The 20,316-nt window shown below is 50.1% G+C and overlaps 1 protein-coding gene across 3 annotated transcripts in view; it reads left to right on the top strand.

Annotated features, from left to right (window-relative positions):
- The window catches only part of ITGA11 (integrin subunit alpha 11), a 129,154-nt gene that overhangs the window by 53,908 nt on the left and 54,930 nt on the right, over positions 1-20,316 (top strand). For all 3 annotated transcript variants that reach the window (XM_034939013.3, XM_063596749.1, XM_063596750.1), the window contains exons 3-7: positions 7,898-7,998; positions 12,389-12,480; positions 15,477-15,591; positions 18,582-18,709; positions 19,872-20,020. In XM_034939013.3, coding sequence (XP_034794904.2) covers positions 7,898-7,998; positions 12,389-12,480; positions 15,477-15,591; positions 18,582-18,709; positions 19,872-20,020 — 585 coding nt within the window. The remainder of the gene's footprint in view (positions 1-7,897; positions 7,999-12,388; positions 12,481-15,476; positions 15,592-18,581; positions 18,710-19,871; positions 20,021-20,316) is intronic.

Below are 20,316 nucleotides of genomic sequence, written 5' to 3'. Positions count from 1 at the left end.
TGAATTTTTTGAACCAATTAAAGGATTATTTATTACATATTTTCTTATGACTGAAAGAAATAAAACAAATTTTTCAAAAATAAATAGATAAAATCAGTCTGGGTGCGCTAGATGGTCGGAGATGGCTGTGGTCATGATCCCCAGATACAGTGAAAGTTCCCAGGGTAGAAGTGCTGCTTTACTTGGCCAGAGGGCCTCCTACCTGCTTCCTTAGCAGATCCTTCAAACAGGGCTTCCCATCCTGCCTGTACACCCCAGAGGATCTGCAGATACCTGGGTCGTGTCCCACACTGGCTGAGTCAGAACCTTCTGGAGGTGGGGTTCAGGAACCTGCATTTGTACCTCCCCTGGTGATCCTGATGACCAGCAAGGGTGGAAACCACTGCCCCTCAAAACCCTGAAGGGTGAGCAGACTAGGTATAATATTCAGTCCCTTTGGGTAGATGAGAACACTGAGGCCCAAGGCAGTTAATGACCTTGTCTTCCCCTGCCAGAGCTTGCTCTATTCATCCAGTTGGGTCAACCCATGTTGGAAGACAAAAGCAAGCAGCTGGCAGTCAGTGGTCCCAAGCTGCAGCCTACTGGGTCACAGGCATCCCACTAAGCCAGGTGATTCACCAGCTCATACAAAAACTGCATTTCAGGATTCACTCTGTGCCAGATGCTGTTCTGGGTGCTGGGATATTTGTGGCTGCCCACCTGACCAGCAAGATCCTAGCTCCCTTGGGGCTTAAATCCTATAGGGAAATAAGGACAATGAAAAGTTATACAAAGAAGCCAACATCAGACACTACAAAGTACTTGAGGAATACAAGGCAAGTTGGTGAGAGAGGGAGTGACAGGTCCTCAGGAAAGGCCGCTTTGGGGAGCTGGCCTTGAAGATGAGCCCTAAATGATGGCCGAGAAGACCCGGCTGTGCACACAGTTTATAGCAGCCCAGGTAAAAAAAAGAGAGGAAAACAATGAGGTGATATAGAGCCTCAAGGCGTGGTGAAGAGGGTGGATTTTGTTGGCATGGATCTGGGGCTTTGAGCCCAGTGAGAGTCGCCATGCCTCTGTTTCCCCCATATAAACACTCCTCATGCTTCTCAAACTTAAGCATGCATCAGTGTCTCCTAGAGGGCTTGTGAAAACACAGACGCTGGGCCCCACCCCCAGTTTCAGCCTCTGTTGATGGTCTGGGGTAGGGTCCAGGGAGAATTCTCTTTCTCAAGGGAGGGTCAGTCATTTTGTTCTGTTCTGCCCTCCGACTGATTGGATGAGGCCCACCCACGTTAGGAAGGGTGATTTGCTTTCCTTAGCCTACAGATCTAAGTGTTAATCTCATGCAAAAAACACCCTCACAGAAACACCCAGAATGACGTTTGGCCATATATCTAGGCACCCCGTGGCCCAGTCAAGTTGACACATAAAATTAATCATCATGTATATGTCCCTGTTTAAAATGCACACGAAGGTTTCCAGTGTCTGATAGGACTTTATGGAGTGAGAGTAAGGGATGTGCAAACAGAGGGGCTCTCGTTTCCCTAGCCCCCACGAGGCCAGGCCTCACCAGATGTGTGAGCCAAGGTGAACCACAAGCCCCTGCAGTCAGTCCAGGAAGACCTACAGGTGCCAACTTCTCCCCTTGGGCAGGTCCTGGGCCAGATTCTCCATCTACACCCAACCCCCAGCCAGGGCAGCCCTGGGGTCCGCACTGGGCAGGCATTTGGACTTGCTGCTCTCAGCGCTTCCCCAGATCCATCTTGAACCCATTAGCCACCAAACTCACAGGGGCTGGAGGAGATTCCATTTTCCATGGAGAGAGAGGGAGAGAAAGGCCTCACTAAAGGAATAATCTCTCCTTTGTTCCCTCGAGCTCTCGGCTCCTCCAGTGAAACCCCTCCCTGATGCCCCTATCTGATTTCAGAAAAGGAAAATGGAGCCAGGAGAAAAAAGAGACAAAGGGACCATGTGGGTTTAAGGGAGCGGGGGCTGTGTTGAGAGAAAGGAACAGGTGAGGAAGGGAATGGGGTGAGAGAGGAGAGAGGTGAGAGGCTCCTGTGGGGACAGGCCCTGCTGGCCCTAGAGAGGACAGGCCTCACTCCTCTCTGGGCACTGAGCCTTCCACTTCTTCACAATGAAAAAAAGAGCACAGGATGAGGAGTCCTGGCTCTGAAACTGATCGGTGTCTCTCTGCAGGCTCATCATACCTACATTCTGAGCCTGAGACACAAACTGCTCTGCCAGCCCCAAAGCTGTCCTGGAGATCAAAATCAAGTGCAATTAAATTGCATTGAAAGTGATTCATTCAAATGAAAAGGATAACCAATGATAATTGGATTTCCCGGGATGTGAGGTTGAGGCCTTGCAGAGGGAGGCTGTGAGGCCCATCAGGGAGGGGATTGAACCCACATTCTTCCCTTCCTGGGCAGTCCATGCCAGCCTCTGGTCTCAGGATCTCCTGCAGAGGCAGGCTCATCCTTGGAGGTTCCTTCTTCCTTCCCCTAGCATCCAGTGAGCTCAATTCATGGCCTTGGCTCATTTCATCTGCTGGGGAGCTAAGCTGCAACTGCCTGCCTCAACAGACACAGCCTGTAAAAGCCTGACTGGGCCTAGAGCCCCAGCCCTTGCCTCTAGGCTTTCTGCCCTCCATGGCTTGGGGGAAGCACCACCCTAGGAGTCAGGACACCGTGTACTAGTCCAGCTCTGCCACTGCCTGCCTGAGGCCTCAGACACAGCACTTCTCTCCCTGGCCTTGGATCCCACATTTGAGGCTGGCCCAAGGAACCTGCATGTTTCCTCCCAGCTCTGATGGTCTCGAGGCCTGTTCCCAGGTAACCAGAAACATCTGGAATGCAGGGTTCCCTGTCTAAGCAGCTGTTGTATGTGGGATGCACACAGGACAAAAGGGTTTCTGTTGCCACAAGGCTAGGCCAGGGGAAAGTTTTATGCATTCAGTTAAACAACAAGAGAGAAATAATATACATGGTGCTGGCGATTCCACCCACCACTTACTCAGTAAGTCCCGGCCCCAGGTGGAGCATGAGCTAGGGGATATGAATCTGCTTCTCCCTCATTGGTCTTGGTTGCCATGTTTCTCTTACAGCATAATAACATATGGAATTTCTAAGAGTAATTTTAACTATGTGCACTTTTTTGCCTTGTACACTCTAAACATTAGGATGTTTTCAGTTATAAGTACCTAAAAACTCACAGACTTACTATGCAGTAAAAGGTAGTCATTGAGCCTATGTCTGAAAAGCCCAGTGGTAGTTAGGCTGCAGGTACAGTTTGATCCAGGGGTTCAAAGCATCAGCAGGACTTCAGCTCCTTCTCTTCATGCTTCTCTCAGCTCTCCCACTGTCAATGCATCAGCTCATAACCCTCATCATCACAAGGTGGCTGCCAACAGTTCCAGGCCTTGCATTCACTCACTACGGCATCCAGAGAAAAGAGACCACCCTGCTACCTGCATCCCAAGCACAAGTCTTGAGATTCACTTGATTGGGGAGATTTAAGTCTTTGTCCCACCCTGACTCAATCACTGCAGCTGGGGGATAAACTATCCTAACCTGAGCTATGTGCTCCATCCCTGCAACTGGGAATAGAGTCAGAATCCCTGGATCCTCAAACAGAAATGAGTACTGTTGGGAAGGAGGAAATGGAAACCAGGGAAGTAGTCAACATTGACTTTAGCATGGAAGCTGGGTCACTCCATTGAACTCCTATGCATGGAAAATACTCGATTTCTCAACAACCCTCTTTCCAAGGATTGAATTCAGGGGCTTATCTTAGGCCTGAGGCAAAGCCAAAAGCCCCCACAGTTGCTCCTGCTGCAGACTGTCACACAGAAGGTTGGGTTGGTCACTGGGCACCTCTTTGCCGAGTGCCTTCAGGACCACCCTACTCTGGTGCAGTAGGGCAGTCCAGGACAACTCAGACCTCAAGGAATCATGACACTACAACATTGGCCACACCAGGCAGCAGGGATTACAAGCCAGTTTATGTGAGAAAGGCCAGAGTAATCACCGAGGGCTTCCTGGAGCAGGTGGGAATTTATGCTGGATTTTAAAGGGATGATCTCCAGGATGGGGTACACACACCACAGGGACTATGCTGGACTGTATACTGGAGTACAGAAATAAAATAAATGTGAGTTCTATTTAGGTTTATATTTTATCTGAAAAAATAGAATTACTAACATTTAATATACAGTTTATTAAAATTGGACAGTTTATGCTGGTATAATTTACATATACACTTACACATAATTAGGGGTACATATCATCTTTTTTCTTACAGGAGATTGAATTTTAAAAGTTTAGAGACCAAAACTGCCTGGAAGAATGGAGCTGAGGATAAGCAGAATTCAGGATGAGTCCCCAAAGGGCCTTGTTGGAGAGGGTGTGAGGTAGAGTCAGGTGGGAGGGCACTGGAGCCAGGGGCCCTTTGTCTTAGTCTGGGTCCTGCAGGGAGCCAAGGAGCCCAGCAGAGGGCTTCCAGAGTGCTATGTCCAGCCTTCCAGAGTGCAGTCTCCACAGGGACCGTCCTCTGTTGGCAAGGCCCTTCTTAGACGTTGGTCAACAGGGAAAGGGTCCTACAGGGCTGTGGCTGGAATGCCTGTTGCCCATTTTCCCATCCACCGAAGCCCTGCTCCCTGCGCCTTCGCAGGAAGAATGCTGGGAGCCCGCAGCCAGTGACTCACAGCACACAGCCCATGGAAAGGGCCGGATGCTCGCCACGACCTTTGGGGTTTGCTGTGCCGTCTGGTGCCCACGCCAGGAGGTATAGGGTATCAAGCCCCCGAGAGGTGCAGCAGGCCCTGAGGCTGCAGAAGGCTGTATAAGGCTGAGGCTGCAGGGGGTGGCAGGGGCTGCCAGACCCCAGGCAATTTGGCTGGTCTCAGTGGTGACGTGAACATTTTCCCTGCACTTCGGCAGTTATCCCCTCAAACTGAGACTGAATCATGTCCTCAAAACCTCAAGCCCAACAGGCACACGTAATGCCCAGACTCAAGAATGGAGAGAAGGGCTGACCCAGGCCCTCTCTTCATGGCAAAGAAACATTTGGGGCAATGCAGAGGAAGCTGTCCCAGGAGAACTCCAGTCCCAGCCCCGCAGCAAACCAACTGTGGGGCTGGGTCAGCTCCCCTCTTGGGGCCTCAGTTTCTGCATCTATATTATGGCGACAGTAAGCCCTGCCCTCCTACCTCATGAAGTACTATGGACTCCCAGAGAAATGAGGTCTGGGAGAGTGGAGATGGGACCCAGGGAGTGGCCCTTGTTCTTTGAAAAGGACAAAACCGGTCTCATTGCAAATTTGAGGTCACAGTGACTTAGTGAATTTACTACCAGATTGTCCCATCTCAGCCACTGCCAGGACACATGACTTTTTGGAAGCCACCAGTCTTTGCGCATAGCTTGCCTAGATATGGCCCCTTCTGTTTCTCAGTGCCTTTCTTTTTTTTTTTTTTTCCCGAGATAGAGTCTCGCTCTGTCACCCAGGCCGGAGTACAGTGGCATGATCTTGGCTCACTGCAACCTCCTCCTCCCAGATTCAAGCAATTCTCCTGCCTCAGCCTCCCAAGTAACTGGGATTACAGATGCCCACCACCACGCCCGGCTATTTTTTTTTGTATTTTTTAGTACAGACGGGGGTTTCACCATGTTGGCCAGGCTGGTCTTGAACTCCTGACTTCAGGTGATCCACCTACCTCAGCCTTCCAAAGTACTGGGATTACAGGCGTGAGCCACTGCACCCAGCTGGCCATGGCTTTTCTAATCTAGAACATGCTGCACCTGATTCTCCCGGAGGCACCCTGAGAGGTGCTCCTCCATCTGGCAACAGTGCCCGGGAGGAACGTGTCCCTCAGGAAGACTTGGTCACATGTCAGGTTAACCTTGAAAACTGGAGCAGCCCCAGAGAAGTAAGCTTAGAGCCCAGGGTTCTCTTACTGACCTTTTTCTTTCTTTCTCTCACTTTCTCTCTCTCTCTCTCTCAAGAATGGAGCAGCCTTGACCACACAATCACTTGCAGAATTAAGTAGCCAAAAATCACCTCGTCTAGACAAACAGATTTTATGGGTCCAATTAATTTCTGCCGGTCAAAAATAGGCAGGCTTAATAAGGGGATATATATAGAATCTGCCATCATCTGGCTCCCCAGGGGAGAAACCTCAGCTCTTATTTCATAGACGCTTAATTTCAAACAGAGTTCTGTTAACTCCCACTTCAGACCTGGCTTTCCTTCCTGACAGCGCCAAGGTGGACCGGGGCAGGGAGAGCAATGGACCACAAGAAGCCACTTAAGTCCCATGCAGCCCGAGCCTCCCGGCCACCTCCTCCCAACCATCTAACTCGGCTGGCATGTGGTGGCTTCTTCTTTGGGCCATGTCACCAGGCAGTGGGAAGCTGCTGGAAGAGCAAGGTCTAAAGAGCTCCAGAAAGTCCCACCTGTCCCTGTGCCCCAGATCCCACCATCATCTGTTCTCCATCCCTCGGGATCGAAAGCCTTTCGGGGCTCTTGTGGGCTGTGGTGTCCCCTCCCACACACAGTACCGCTGTCCCTGGGAAGGGTTACCGTTCTTAGCCACTGTTAGTATGTGGCCTGAGCAGAGAGCCAGACCGGCACCCAAGGCCTAGAGGGCCCCAGGTGTGCCAGAGTCACGTGCCACAGACCCAGTGGGCAGGTCAGAATCCTGGGACACTCTGGGCCCCCGTGATGGGGCTGCTCTCTGGTGGGTGAGAGATGAGGCGTAGAGGGCCCTGGAGAGCACTAAGGATGGGACCTGGGGACCCTCCAGTCTGAGGTAGAACTCTCCCCAGCATCAGTGGGGGTGAGTCCACAGCCGCACCTCCAGGGTCGCAGGCTTTTCCTCCAGGGCACGGCCACCGGGGCTTGGCCAGGCCAGGAAGGAGTGGCTGCTCACTTTTCCCTAGATACATGTAAGTAAGTAAGCCAGGTGTGTTAGTTCCTTACGGCCGCCATAACAGATGATCACAACCTGGGTGGCTTAAAACAACAGAAACGCATTCCCTCAGAGTCCTGAAGGACACAAGCCTGAAATGAAGCAGCACCAGGTCCACACTCCCTCCGCAGGCTCTGGGGGAGAATCCTTCCTTGGTTCTTCCAGCTTCTGGTGGTCCCGGGCGCTCCTTGGCTTGGGGCAGCATCTCCTAACTCTGCCTCTGTCTTCTCGTGTCTCTCTTCTCCCCATGTCTCTCCTCTGTGTTTCCTCTTCAGGACACTTGCCATTGAATTTAGGGTCCACCCAGATAATCCAGGATGATCTCAACCCAAGAACCTTAACTTAGTTACATCTGCAAAGACACTTTTTCCAAAGAAGGTTGCAAAGGCATTGGCTCAAGGCAGGAGCCCCAGCTGCATGGCAGCTTCCGCCCACTGGCTGCCTTGTCCACCCTGACCCACTCTGGGGCACCAGCTTTAAGGCTTCCCTATAAGATGAAGAATGAGGGCCCTTTCAGGTAATGACAGATGGTCAAGACTCTGTGGCTCCAGAAACATCATTCCTTTGTCAGAATGACTTCCATTACCACTCTCTCGTCATTTGACAAACTCATATTCATCCCTTAAGACCCAGCTCAAACATCGCCCCCTCCTCTACCAGGGATTTGCCTCCATCCCATTTGTTGCAGAGCCCATGTGGTCTTCATCTCTGTACCTAGGCAAGGGCCTAGAATGGGCCACAGGTCCCATGACTGTATGCTGAAAGCCCAGCATCCCTCCCCCAGGGAGACAGTGGTCCCAGCCTGAGGGTCTGCATGTGGTCACTCCTCCAGGGTTCCCTCCCACCCTCCCCACCCAACTTCACCTCCACACTGCCCACCAGGCTCCATCCTCTGCCAGGAAAGAGTACCTCCCCCAGTGTCTTTGCTCATCTTCTCTTCCTTCCCAGGCTGGTCGTGGGCGCCCCACTGGAAACCAATGGCTACCAGAAGACGGGAGACGTGTACAAGTGTCCAGTGATCCACGGGAACTGCACCAAACTCAACCTGGGTAACGTGGGCTGGTGGTCTCTTCACAATGAGGCCAGCGGTTGTCTAACACAAGGCAGGCTCTGATGCACGCCCATGTCCATGGTCACACTGACTCCTTCCTGCTACTGCATGAGATGACCCAGCTGATATCACTGCCCCCACTTTACACATGAGGAAGCTGAGGCCAGGGAGAGGAGGCAACTTTTCCACAGTCACACAGCTTGCCAGGGGCTCACCAGGAATCAACCCAGGCCCTAGCTGTCCCAGGCCATTCCTCTTTCTGACTCAGCCACTGCCCTTCGACTCAAAGTTTTCTCTCCCAGGAGAAAAAAAAAAAAAAGGACTTCCTGTCTTTTTCCTGATTTTGAAATAATAACAACAATAGCTAACATTCAGATATCTTAGATAACGTTCACCATGTGTGAGGCACATTTGGACTTATTTAATCCTCACAACACCCATATGGGATTTAACCATTTAACAGATAGGAAATGACAGCATACAGAGGTGAGGGCACCGCCCAGGGTCACTCAGCTCACAAGGAGCAGGGCTTGGCATCCAGTTCATGCAGGCTATGGCCTCCCTTTAACCACCATGCAGCACCGCCCTTCGGAAGTGCAAGCTTTTCCTCGCCAAAGAGCTTTCAGGCATATTCTGGAACAGGGAGATGCCGTGAACAGCCCCCAGCCTCCGAAGCCCTCCTAAAATCTACTCGTGTGTGTCTGCATGCATGTGTGTATCTGCTTATGTGTGTGCAAATGTGTATCCACTAAGCGCACACACCAGTCCACTAAAGTGCTCCCACTTGTCCTAAAGGTCAGACAGCAGCTGGGTCATTGCTTGCTCTGCTCTCAGAAGGGAGAAAAAGTTCCATTTTGGCTGACAAGCTGCAATTCTAGGCTTTGCCCTGGAGGACTGGACTTCCCTAGGGCCAGGACCCTGGGCCTCCCTCCTTCGAGGAGTGGGGTCTCCACCCCAGAGCAGTGGGGTGGGTCTCCCTGGGAGATGGGGGATGGGAAGGGCAGCAGGGTCTCACTGGGCGGGAATGGCAGAGGTTCAAGAGATAAGCTGATGTATGAAAAGGTCAGCATCCAAAAGAAAGCCCAAAGAACTCCCCAGGGCAGCCAGCTGTCTGTCACATGGTCCGGGAGGCTCCCGCTGTCCACATCTGCATCAGCACCATGGGTGGGAAGTTCAAAACCCAGCATAGCTGGGGCCCAAACTTCAGTAAGGAAATCGTCTAAGGGAAGAGGGTGCCTGGTTGGTGGCGTATGGTTCCAGGTCATCAGCACCCTGAGAACACAGGCTTCTGAAACTGGCCAACCTGGAGTCCCCTTCCAGCTGTACAAATTCTTTGCTGTGTGTCCATGGGGAGTTCACATCCTCTCTCTGAGCCTCAGTTTACTCGTGTGTAAAGCAAGGAGGCTGGACTCGACAACCCTTAGGATCCATTCCAGGTCTAATCTGTTTCCGAACCTTTAATGGGCACCTAGCATGTACCAAACACTGTACTAGTTATTGGGGATATGGTGGGGAACAAGAGGCCAAGGAAGGGGACAGTAATCGGGTAGGCAAATTAGGAAGCAGGATAATTTTAGGCAGGGATCAATGCTGTGCAATAAACCAGGTGCTGTAATAAGAGTGGCTAGGGGGTGATGGAAGTGGAGAGGGATTTCTACCTTAGAAGGTGATCGGGGAAGGCCTCTCTGAGCAGGTAGTTTTTGAGAAGGTGACAGGTGGGGGCGGAGCACTCCAGACAAAGGAGGAGCAAGTGCAAATGCCCTAAGATAGGAACAAGTCTGCCCTGTTGGAGAAGATAAAGAAAGGCCATGTGGTTGGGACAGAGGCAATGAGGTTGGGGGGTGGTGGAAGAGTGGGCAGTCTTCTCAGGGCTTCAGCCACCCAGAGAAGCTCCTGGTCCAGGCAGGGACGTGGATTTGTGAACCAATCTTTTTTTTCTCTGTTGCAATGTGGACCCCATTTCTCTCCAGAGGGAGGAGGAGACATAAAGCCATCAGACCCTGGAAAGCATTTCTGAGCTGGGGCACAAGCCTAGGAGGCAGTGGGTAGCAAAGTGAGCTGGGACGGAGGAAAATTACTCTTCATTTGAGGTGTGGTTCTCTCTCTCCCACTGAGAAGAAAATGCATGGCAGAAAGAACATCTGTCAGTTTTGCCCCACAGTGGAAAATGCAAGGCTGGGAAACCTGAGTCCTGGGTTTTCCTACGGCCGTTCCAGGCACTGGGCAGCACGGTGCCAGGAATGTTCTTTCCTCTTTCTCCAGGGAAGGCTAAGTGGGTGTCAGCCATTCACACCTCTGTGGGAAAGACTCTACCACTGGCACTGTCCTTCCAACACCTGGATAAAGTCAAGGTTTTCAATGAGGGGTGGGGGCTGGGGGAGGTGATGTGATTCTCAAAGCCAGGGCCTGTGTAGGGAGATATCTGGGCCCGGGACCCTCACCCAGACCTGCTGAGGAAGGCGTGAGTCTCTCCCGCTCACAGAGGGGTTGGGCAAAGACTTGAACCTGAGTCTGTCTAACTCCAACACAGGGATTTTTCCTCCCCTGCCCCTCTGTCTCAGCCAGCTGCACAGTTTCACTACAAACATCAGTCCCAGGGGAGAGGGAGGAACGAGAGGGGCAGGGTGGTGAGGTCTGGGTTCCTTAAATAAATGGAGGGCAGAATTCTAGCCAGAAGGGGGCGAGGGTTACCCAGCCCAGTGGAGCATGGAGCTGCCCCTCTAGTTCCCACTGCCACCGTGATGCCATCAGATGGGAGAAAACACAGGACTCGGGATGAAACGTCACACGGTCTGGGCTAAAGATCTTGCTCTTTAATTTCCCAGCAGGTAACCCTGTGGCAGTCACTAACCCTCTCTACACCTCAATGTTCTCATCTGTAAAATGGAAATGATGACCCCTGGGTCTCCCAGGACCGTGAGGGGTCCTGAAAGGGCAGGTGCGCGCGGTGCTTTGTAGATGATAAGGCATCTCAGAAACACCGGGGCTTTGCTGTTATTTTCTCTCCAGCCTGTTTGGGCAGACAAAAGAGAAATCGAGCCCAGTCATTCTTAGCACAGCCAAGAAGGGCAGATTTCAAAAGGAGCCTTGCTTCAAACTGAGGAAAACCAAAAAGGAAAAAACAACAAACACAGCTGCCCCTACCCTCCAGTCCACAAAACAGTCTGTGTCTGACAAGCTGGGCTCTGCCAGCAGCCCACCCCCAGACTCCTGCACCAGCTGGCCTTCCTGACCTGTGTGCCCTGGGAGCCAGGCCGACTCTTCATACTTCCAGTCACCGACACAGTGCAATGCAACCCATTCTTGCTTGAGGCCTCCTTAGAAATTATTCCTCCCATTGCTCGAACCTGGGAGTTGGAGATTGCAGTGAGCCACGATGGTGCCACTCCACTCTAGCCTGGGTGACACAGTGAGACCCTGCCTCAAAAGAAAGAAAAGAAAAGGGAGGGGAGGGAAGGGAAAATTAAAAAAAGAAAAGAAAAGAGAAAAGAAAAGAAATTACTCCTTCCCCAGGCAGGGAAGCCACCCAGAGCTGTCCACACTGCATGTTAGGGCTGGCACACTCTAGCTCCCCAGCCTCTCCCACTCCCTCTTCCTGTACACGTGCACGCACACACACACACACACACACACACACCCCAACACACTTCTGGGGAATTCAGACTCACTTCCTTTTCTTCAGTGGCCTCCAGGATGATCTGGTAAAACCTTAAGCGATGCAATTTTTTTATGATTCTAATCTGCCGCAGAGCTGACCCTCTCCCTATTCCCAGCAGGCTGATAACCCAGCTCCTAAGCACCTCTCTTGGCAGCCTCCTTCAGAATGGCATTCCTGGGCAAGGCCTAGCAGCTCTGGAAGGCTCTCGTTGAGTTGGCTGGCTGTTACCCATGAGAGGAAACACTCAGCTGTCACATGTTGGTTGTTCAGATGAGCAGAGTAGCGGGCACAGAAAGAGTTGGGCACAGGACTGGTTAAGTGTGGATGGGGGTCAACTTGGAGGAAAGCATAGCGGGGATACTGCACAAAGGAAGCCAGCCCAGGTGGGATGCCATGGCATGTTTGGGGGCACACGGGGAAGTGGGGCTCCAGTCGGATGGCTGGAGGAGGAAAAGCTGTGGGCTAGGAGATAGAAGGCTCGGTGAGTGCTCACTGTGTGACCTTGGGCAGGTTGTTTGGCCTCTCTGAGACTCGGTTTTCTCATCTCACAGGCAGTTGTGAGGAAGTCCTGAGAGTACGTCTGGGGAAGGCCTTTGTAAACCCTGAGAGCCAGAGGTCCCCAGCGTCAGGGAGAATCGGGGAGGCACCTCGGGTGACCAGACCAGCAGCAGGCTCTGGGCAGAGGGCGGGCAGGAGGGGGCTGCAAGCTGAACTTCTCCCCCCACCCCAGGAAGGGTCACCCTGTCCAACGTGTCGGAGCGGAAAGACAACATGCGCCTCGGCCTTAGTCTCGCCACCAACCCCAAGGACAACAGCTTCCTGGTAAGAGCCACCTGCCACTGCTTGGGGTCAGGAGAGGCGGGGGTGGGGGTGGGGAGGGGTGGAGCGTCTCCTTACACACCCTCATGTGCATCCTGTACACCCACTCTCCCCCACTCCAACCACCAAGCTGCCTGGCCCTGTGCATTCCAGGAAGCAGCTCCCCCGCCAGCTCCCTGCTTACGCCATTCCGAGTGGCAGGGCCCTGGGTGTTTTGGCAGGGACAGTCCAGGCAGAAGAAACAATTGAGCCCTTTTGTGTGCATATCCCGAAGGAGGAAGGAACAGCCAGAAAGGGGACAAGAATAAATGTAGATAGCCAACAAGTCTGATGGGGGACTGTCCCTTCCCTTGGGGAGCTAGTTGTCTGGGCTGGAGGTCAAATCTCTGCTCTAGGCTTGAAAAAAGAAGCAGGCTGCACCACACACCCAAAGAAGACTTGGAAGGGATGCCATAAATGAGTAAACACAGACTACCACAGCCGAGGGAAGGGCTACAGAGCGAAAAGCCGTCTCAAATATCCAGGATTAGATGAAGAAGGCTGGAGGAGGTTTCTGTTTTTTTTTTAAAGAAGAGACAGGCCTTCGCAAGGAAGAAAGAAAAGGGCATGTCTGGGTTGAGGTGGTAGAAGCATTCATTCATTTAAACAATGATGTTTCTGAGCACTTACCATAGTATGTGCTAAGCCCAGTGCTGGGCACCGGGATTCAGCAATGAATAGAGACCCTGCCCTGCTGGAGCTTACACTGTGGTGGAAAGAGAGGGGACAAGCAAATGAGTAATGTCTAATAGGACTTTGGGGGACAGACAGCAGCAGGCTCTGCTTACAGGTCTCTGTTCTGTGCCCAGGTGAGCACATATGGACTCTGCACATGGTAGTGAGTGTGGGCGGCACGATGGATTGGCACTGCCTGCTCCTTGCCACCACCTTGGAGTGAGCTGTGTTGAGTATGGGCGATGCTTGGGGTTCAAAGAGGATCCTTCTGAGACTGATGGTTCCTAGAAACAGTTGCAGGAGAGGACTTCAGAGAAAACTTACCCCAGAAAGCCCAGTACAAATTACTGCCCATTTTTAGATGGGGTGCTTGTGTCAGTCTTTGTTCTGGTCTATTTCTGCTGACAAATGAGACATCTGGGGCATGAATCACAAGACAAATTAGATAAGACAAATAAGACATAAAGATAAGACGATGACTGGGATGCAAGGGGACTTGAGTGCATAGTGGCCCTGCCAGGGAAAGTCATGAGGTGCCTTGATGTATATTCGGCCCACAGCCCTTTATTAGCCATAACCAGAGGCAAAGCAGGACCCCTGGCCCTATCCACACACATATCCGTCAGGGGCTTTGTCTCTACTCCCTTTTCCCTCTCAGGCTCCTTATCACATTTCTTCTTCACAAGGTGGTATGAAGGTCTGAGAGGAATGGTGTGATATATTCTCTGGGGCCTCTGTGAGTAGGTTAATCCTTGGTTTATAGATAGTCACCTGTTCATTGATTCACTCATCTGTCCATTCCCCTCTCAACAATTCATTCCTCCATTCATCTATCCAACCACCCATGCATTCATCTACCCATCTGTCTATACATCGATCCACCATCAATCTCCCATGTAATCATCCATCTTTCCATTTATTCCTTCCTGCATCCATCCATCAACCTCCATCATCTATCATTCATCCACCCATCAATTCATCATCCATCCATCCATCAACCATCCATCATCCATCTGTCATTCATCCACTTATTCATCCATCATCCATCATCCATTCATCCATCCCCTTATCCATTCACCCATCTATCCATCCACCCATTCATCCATCAACCATCTATCATCCATCCATTATCATTCATCCACCCATTCATACATGGATCATCTATCCATCCATCATCCATCCACTAATTCATCCATCATCTATCCAGCCATCATTCATTCACCCATTCATTCATCATCCATTCATCCATCATCTGTCCACTATCCATCATCCATCCATTATCCATTCATCTATCTGTCCATCCATTCACATCTATCCATCATCCTTCCATCCATCTTCCATCCATTTATCCATCCATCCATTCATCATCCATCTATACATCATTCATCCATCCATCTACCACCCACTTATCCATCCATCTATCATCTGTCTATCCATCCACTTATCCATCCATCCATCTATCCATTCTTTATTCCCCTCTGTCCCCTGCCACTTCCAAACATTATGTACAGCAGCTTCAACAAAGTACACAGATAAAACATAACCTTTAAGATCTGAGCTTAAAAAGAAAGTAATTAAAGAAAGGGATCGGAAGTAGAATAATTACTCCCCTAAACCAAAGGAAATTACAGCACAAAATTTAGCTCTGGGTTTCCTGATAGCAGGATAACAATGGAAGCATGGAGCTGAGCTTTCATTTTTAATGACAATGACTCTGAGAAGAACCCTTCACTCAGTCCTTCAATGGGGACTGACATCAGTGTTTTTGGTAGAACATTTCACAGAAAGAATACAGACATTCTTATCTTCCCCTGCCCCAGTATGAGCCATGCCATGTTTTTGAGACCCAGTCCTAGAAGTTTGCCCAGTAAGGCCCTTCAGGTGACCTCTCAGACAGAGGAGTTATTCTAGTGACCCTTGAAGTGTTCACACCCGTGGGTGAAAAGGCTTCCCCAGATCCCGTATGGTGGGTGGGTGAGTGGGGTGGGCAGGTAGGGTGAAGAAGTATCATATTCCTAAATGATGAGATGGAGAACAGGGCCTTGAAAAAACAATGAAAGAGTCTCCAAGATCAGTTTTTCTCCATTAGACCTGAAACCAAAGGAACTAGTACACATTGCAGCAAGAGAGAGTTCAGTTAGACCCAAAGAAGATCCCTCACCCCCTCACCCCTCAGATAGAAGTCTGTCTTGGGTCGTGGAGGATGGGAGTGGGCCTCAGGCCATTGGACCTCGATCCTCTCTGAGGTCCCCTCACTGACTAGGGATCTGCACTGTCCTCCCCAGGCCTGCAGCCCCCTCTGGTCTCATGAGTGTGGGAGCTCCTACTACACCACAGGGATGTGTTCAAGAGTCAACTCCAACTTCAGGTTCTCCAAGACCGTGGCCCCAGCTCTCCAAAGTAAGTGGCTTCAAATCTGCAACCTCAAGCTGAGCAGTGGACAGTCCAGAGAGACTTGGGCCCTGAGCACAACAACCTGTGGCTAGAAAGCAGTATTTGGACTCTAGCACTGTCCTGCCCCAGCTCTCCGGATGACCTGGAATGTATCACTCCACTCTCTGGGCCTCTGTGGGAGTCATAATCCTGGCCTCCCTCTCCCAAGTGTGTGGTGGGGAGCAAATGAGCTAAGGTTTCAAAGACAATCCCAGCCTCAAGGGAGGCTTACTGCAGAAACCCTGGGTATATAGGTTACCTGGCAAGCACATGCAGCAGACAAGCTGTGCACTGCACAATTCTGGGGGAATTGTTCACTTAGACATGTGAATGGCGCCCCCTGATGTTGTGCAATGCAGTAGCCCTGTAGATGAAGGAACAGGGAGAACAGAAATCTCCTTCAGTAGTTCCACCAAATCAGTGCTCCTGGACAGCAGGGAGTTCTGTCCAGCTCGTCCAGAGCCTCATAGAACGTAAAACCTCTTGCTCATTGCCCACCTGCCAAGAAAACCTGGGGAATTACTGCTCAGACCCTGCCTCCCACAAGCCCAGACTTCTTGGCTCTGAGCCTCACTATTTCCTCTGCACTAAATACCATCACCCAAGCAGCTGCTGCCCGTTTTATGAAGGGTTCGGGAATTAGCACCTCTGGCTTGCTGGCAGCCACCCTCCAGACAACAAGGCCGAGTCAGATGGGGCTGGGGAAGGGAGGGGGAGGAAGCATCAGTCCAGCAGGGGCAGAAAGGTCTTCCTTCTGGGGGATAATGAGACGTGGATTCTATTCACACAAAATGACAGAGGAAATGGCAGAGCCAGGGCACAGGAGGAGGCCTGAGGTCAGGGTACATGAGGGGTCCACTGGGGAATGTCACCACCCCTAGAGCTAGTCCCTCCAGGCCTAGATGTGACCATCCTATGGTCCCTGAACCTCATGTGGTAGAGGCCTCCTCACCTGGCTGACCAGCAGCATTGCTCTGAAGCTTACCAAATGCAGATTCCAGGGCACCCCATGTGGGTCCTAATTCAGTAGGAGTATGTGCATGTGTGTGTGTGCATGCGTGCGTGTGAGTGTGTGTGTTTTTAAGCTCCCCAAGGGAGTGTTCAGCCATGTTTAAGAACCGTAGTCCTCAAGCCAGTTTGTTCCCAAGGTATCTTAGAAAGAAAAATGTGAAATTGTAAGAAAGAAATCAACAATAATAAATGCATTATAATAATAAATCTGGCTTAAAAATAAAAATAACCTGTTAAAAGATTATGAACTCCTCCAAATCAAGGAATTTCTATCTTGGTCACCCCCACTGCTGCCTGCACCATGCAGAGCTCCAGCACATAGCAGGTGCTCAGTCCACATGTGTGGAGCCGAACTAAACCAGAAAAGGACAAATGTATGAGGCTCTGCCAGGCCAGGAGTGTCAGGTCATCACATGCTGTACACAGTATGCAGGTGGGACAAGAAGTGGTGGAGCATTCAAGTTGCCCAAATGCTTCTTAAATGCTCTACTAAACACAAAGCCTGCAACAGGCGTCCCAACTCAAAGCCACCCCCACCTTCCTCTGTCTGCTCAGCACTGACTTCGACATAGTGCCTCTTCAAAATGCAAGAATTACTGGAACGGTTAACACACAAAAGGTTCATGCAGCATTGTTATAAAGTAGATTTTATAACAGTATAAAAACTCACCAATAAAAATGAGCAATGCCCAGACGCAGAGTGTATGCAATATTTCAAAGTAACTCCAACTGTTGACAAACAGAAATAAATTACTTAGATTTTAAAAGAGGAGGGTTTTTTTTTACTACTTGTTATAGCCAATGTTTTCTTAATTTTCTTTGTTGATTTTCATTATTCCTTTTAATTTAGTTTTTTTTATTTGTTTGTTTTGTTTTGTTTGTTTTTGAGGCAGAGTCTCACTCTGTCACCCAGGCTGGAGTGTAGTGGCCCGATCTTGGCTCACTGCAACCTCTGCCTCCTGGGTTCAAGCAATTCTCATGCTTCAGCCTCCCGAGTAGCTGGGATTACAGGTGTGCATCACAACTCCTGGCTAATTTTTGTATTTTTAGTAGAGACGGGGTTTCGCCATGTTGGCAAGGCTGGTCTCGAACTCCTGATCTCAGGTGATCTACCCACTTCGGACTCCCAAAGTGCTGGGATTATGGGTGTGAGCCACCACTCCCAGCCTAATTTAGTATTAATATTACAAAAGCATAAAGAAACCTTTATATTCAGAGGCAGAGATAACGGCACGAGAGCTTGACCTGATGATATCAGTACCATATTAACTCAGTGGTTTCCTTAAACAGTAAATAAATAAATAAAAAGTGAAACCATGATCAGTTCAGATTTATTGAGCACTTGCTTTGTGCTCAGCCCTTTAGAAGCATCTTCTCATTAATTACTCTACGCAACTCTTCACTATCGTTGTGCCTCTTTTACAGAAGAGAAAACTGAGGCTGAGAGGTTTCATGACTGACCCTAGGTCACATAGCCAGGGAGTGCCAAAGCCAGGAGTCAGTGTGATGCCACATCCCACATTTCTAGCCACGACATCATATCTCCCTCCTAAAAACAGAAATCCATTCATTTGGGCTGAAAGTGGTAAATGCCAGCCTGCTCATTACAGCAAAACAAACAATAACAAGGTACTGATTTGAGCAGTGCTGGCTGCCTCGGAAGCATTGGCCGATTGGTAGTGGTCAGTCCCTAATTAGGAATAGAAGTGATCAGGCTTAATTTAAGCTTTGTTCAAACAGCCAGCAGAGTGGTAGAACACAGCCAGGAATTCCTGGGCTCACTCACATTGCCCAAATAAATGTCCAACCCAAGGACAGTTTCGCAGCCCAGGGAATTACACACATGGAGCAGAGTCATTCATTTGTCCTTTGAACAATTGTCCAGAGAATCAGAGACTCGCAGACACTGCTCCTTGGGTAGCCATAACTCTGTCCCCACTTTCCAGGGTGCCAGACCTACATGGACATCGTCATTGTCCTGGATGGCTCCAACAGCATCTACCCCTGGGTGGAGGTTCAGCACTTCCTCATCAACATCCTGAAAAAGTTTTACATTGGCCCAGGGCAGATCCAGGTGAGCATCTCTTGGGCTCTTTCCACTTCTGAACAGGGCCACCCAAACCCATGGCAGGTGCTGCCTTAGGTCTAAGAGAGATCTTTGCATGCACGAAGGAGGTGTAGGTAAGAGGGCAGAGGTAGTAGGGCCAGCCAGCACTGGGGCGCTGCAGCTCAGGACACTCCTCTCTGGTGTAGCACATCAAATGACATTTTAGGGGAAGGCTCACTTCACGGGTCAGACACAAGACACCACCTATGAAGACTTAGACAAGCTAAAAAGTGACAAGGAAGGTGGGAATGGTTGAGTGGAATCTAGAGCCCTGTTGAGTGGGGCACAGGGGAGAATTAGACATACAGGTCATGGAGGGAAGATGGTAGGAGAGGTAAGGGCTGCTAGGCTCATATATCTGAAACACTGCCTGGCTAAAGCAGAGGTAGATTCATTCCCTTTTATTCTGCCTGAGTGAGGACTAATGACTAGAAGTTATTAGATGGCAGATTTCAAGTCAATCTAAGAAATTATTTGTAACAATTAGGGCTGTTAAAAAGGGAGTGGACTTTCTCATGAAGTAATGAGTTCCCCATCACCAGAAGATCATCTTTTAGGGTATCATGGGTGAAAGTCCAGCATTAGAAGGGCACGTGTGCCAAATGAACCCTGTGGGCTCCTCCAACAGGAACGTTTCATGGTTCTATTCCTACTATAGGTCTTGAAGCTTTTTGTTTATTTTGATGCTATTAATATTGTCATTATTTTATCATCCATGGGGATAAAAGAACCTCTTCTCTTACAAGTTTTAAGGAACCTCAGTTTTGGAGTTTGGTAAACACTGTGACCTTCCACCCACACTATTCATAATTTTTTGGACTTAGACTGATTCTCTGCTCTGCTTTTGTTTTCCTGAGAAAGAAGCATAATTGTTGGGCCTTTCTTTCAATCACAAAGTCTCCATTCTCTATATGCACCCCTTCTTGTGCCACCAAGCTGTCCATTCATTCCTAGAACTTTGCAGAACTCACTTCCCTTTGGCTGTGGTTACTTTCTTGAAAGGTCCTCAGCCCTCCTCCCTCCTGTATTATCACACAGAGACAACTCCCGGGGATCCTCACTCGCAAATTCTAAGGTTCATGGGTTCATGGGGTCAAAATGTTCTGTTGCCCTCTCCTCTCCCTTGCAGGTTGGAGTTGTGCAGTATGGAGAAGATGTGGTGCATGAGTTTCACCTCAATGACTACAGGTCTGTAAAAGATGTGGTGGAAGCTGCCAGCCACATCGAGCAGAGAGGAGGAACAGAGACCCGGACAGCATTTGGCATTGAATTTGCACGGTAAAAAAAAAGTAGAACAAAAAAAATTTTTTAGATCTCAGATGCTATTGTAGTTATCTATTGCCTTGTAACACACTACCACAAAATTTAGTACCTTGAGACAATAATTTCTTAATTCCTCAAAATTCTGGGGTTTGACTGGGCTCAGCAGGTCGGTTTTCTCTTGGGTCCTCTCAGGTAGTTGCAGTCTGGTGTCACCTTGGGCTGTTGTCATCTGAAGGTTCTCACGTGGCTGTCAGTTGTTGTTGGCTGTTGGCTGAGAGCTCAGGTGGGACTGGTGACCTGAGCACCCACAC

Source organism: Pan paniscus, chromosome 16 (genome assembly GCF_029289425.2).
Source record: "Pan paniscus chromosome 16, NHGRI_mPanPan1-v2.0_pri, whole genome shotgun sequence".
NCBI classification, from domain to species: domain Eukaryota; kingdom Metazoa; phylum Chordata; class Mammalia; order Primates; family Hominidae; genus Pan; species Pan paniscus.
Note: the sequence above shows the minus strand (reverse complement) of the source record. Positions and strands in the feature narration are given on the sequence as shown.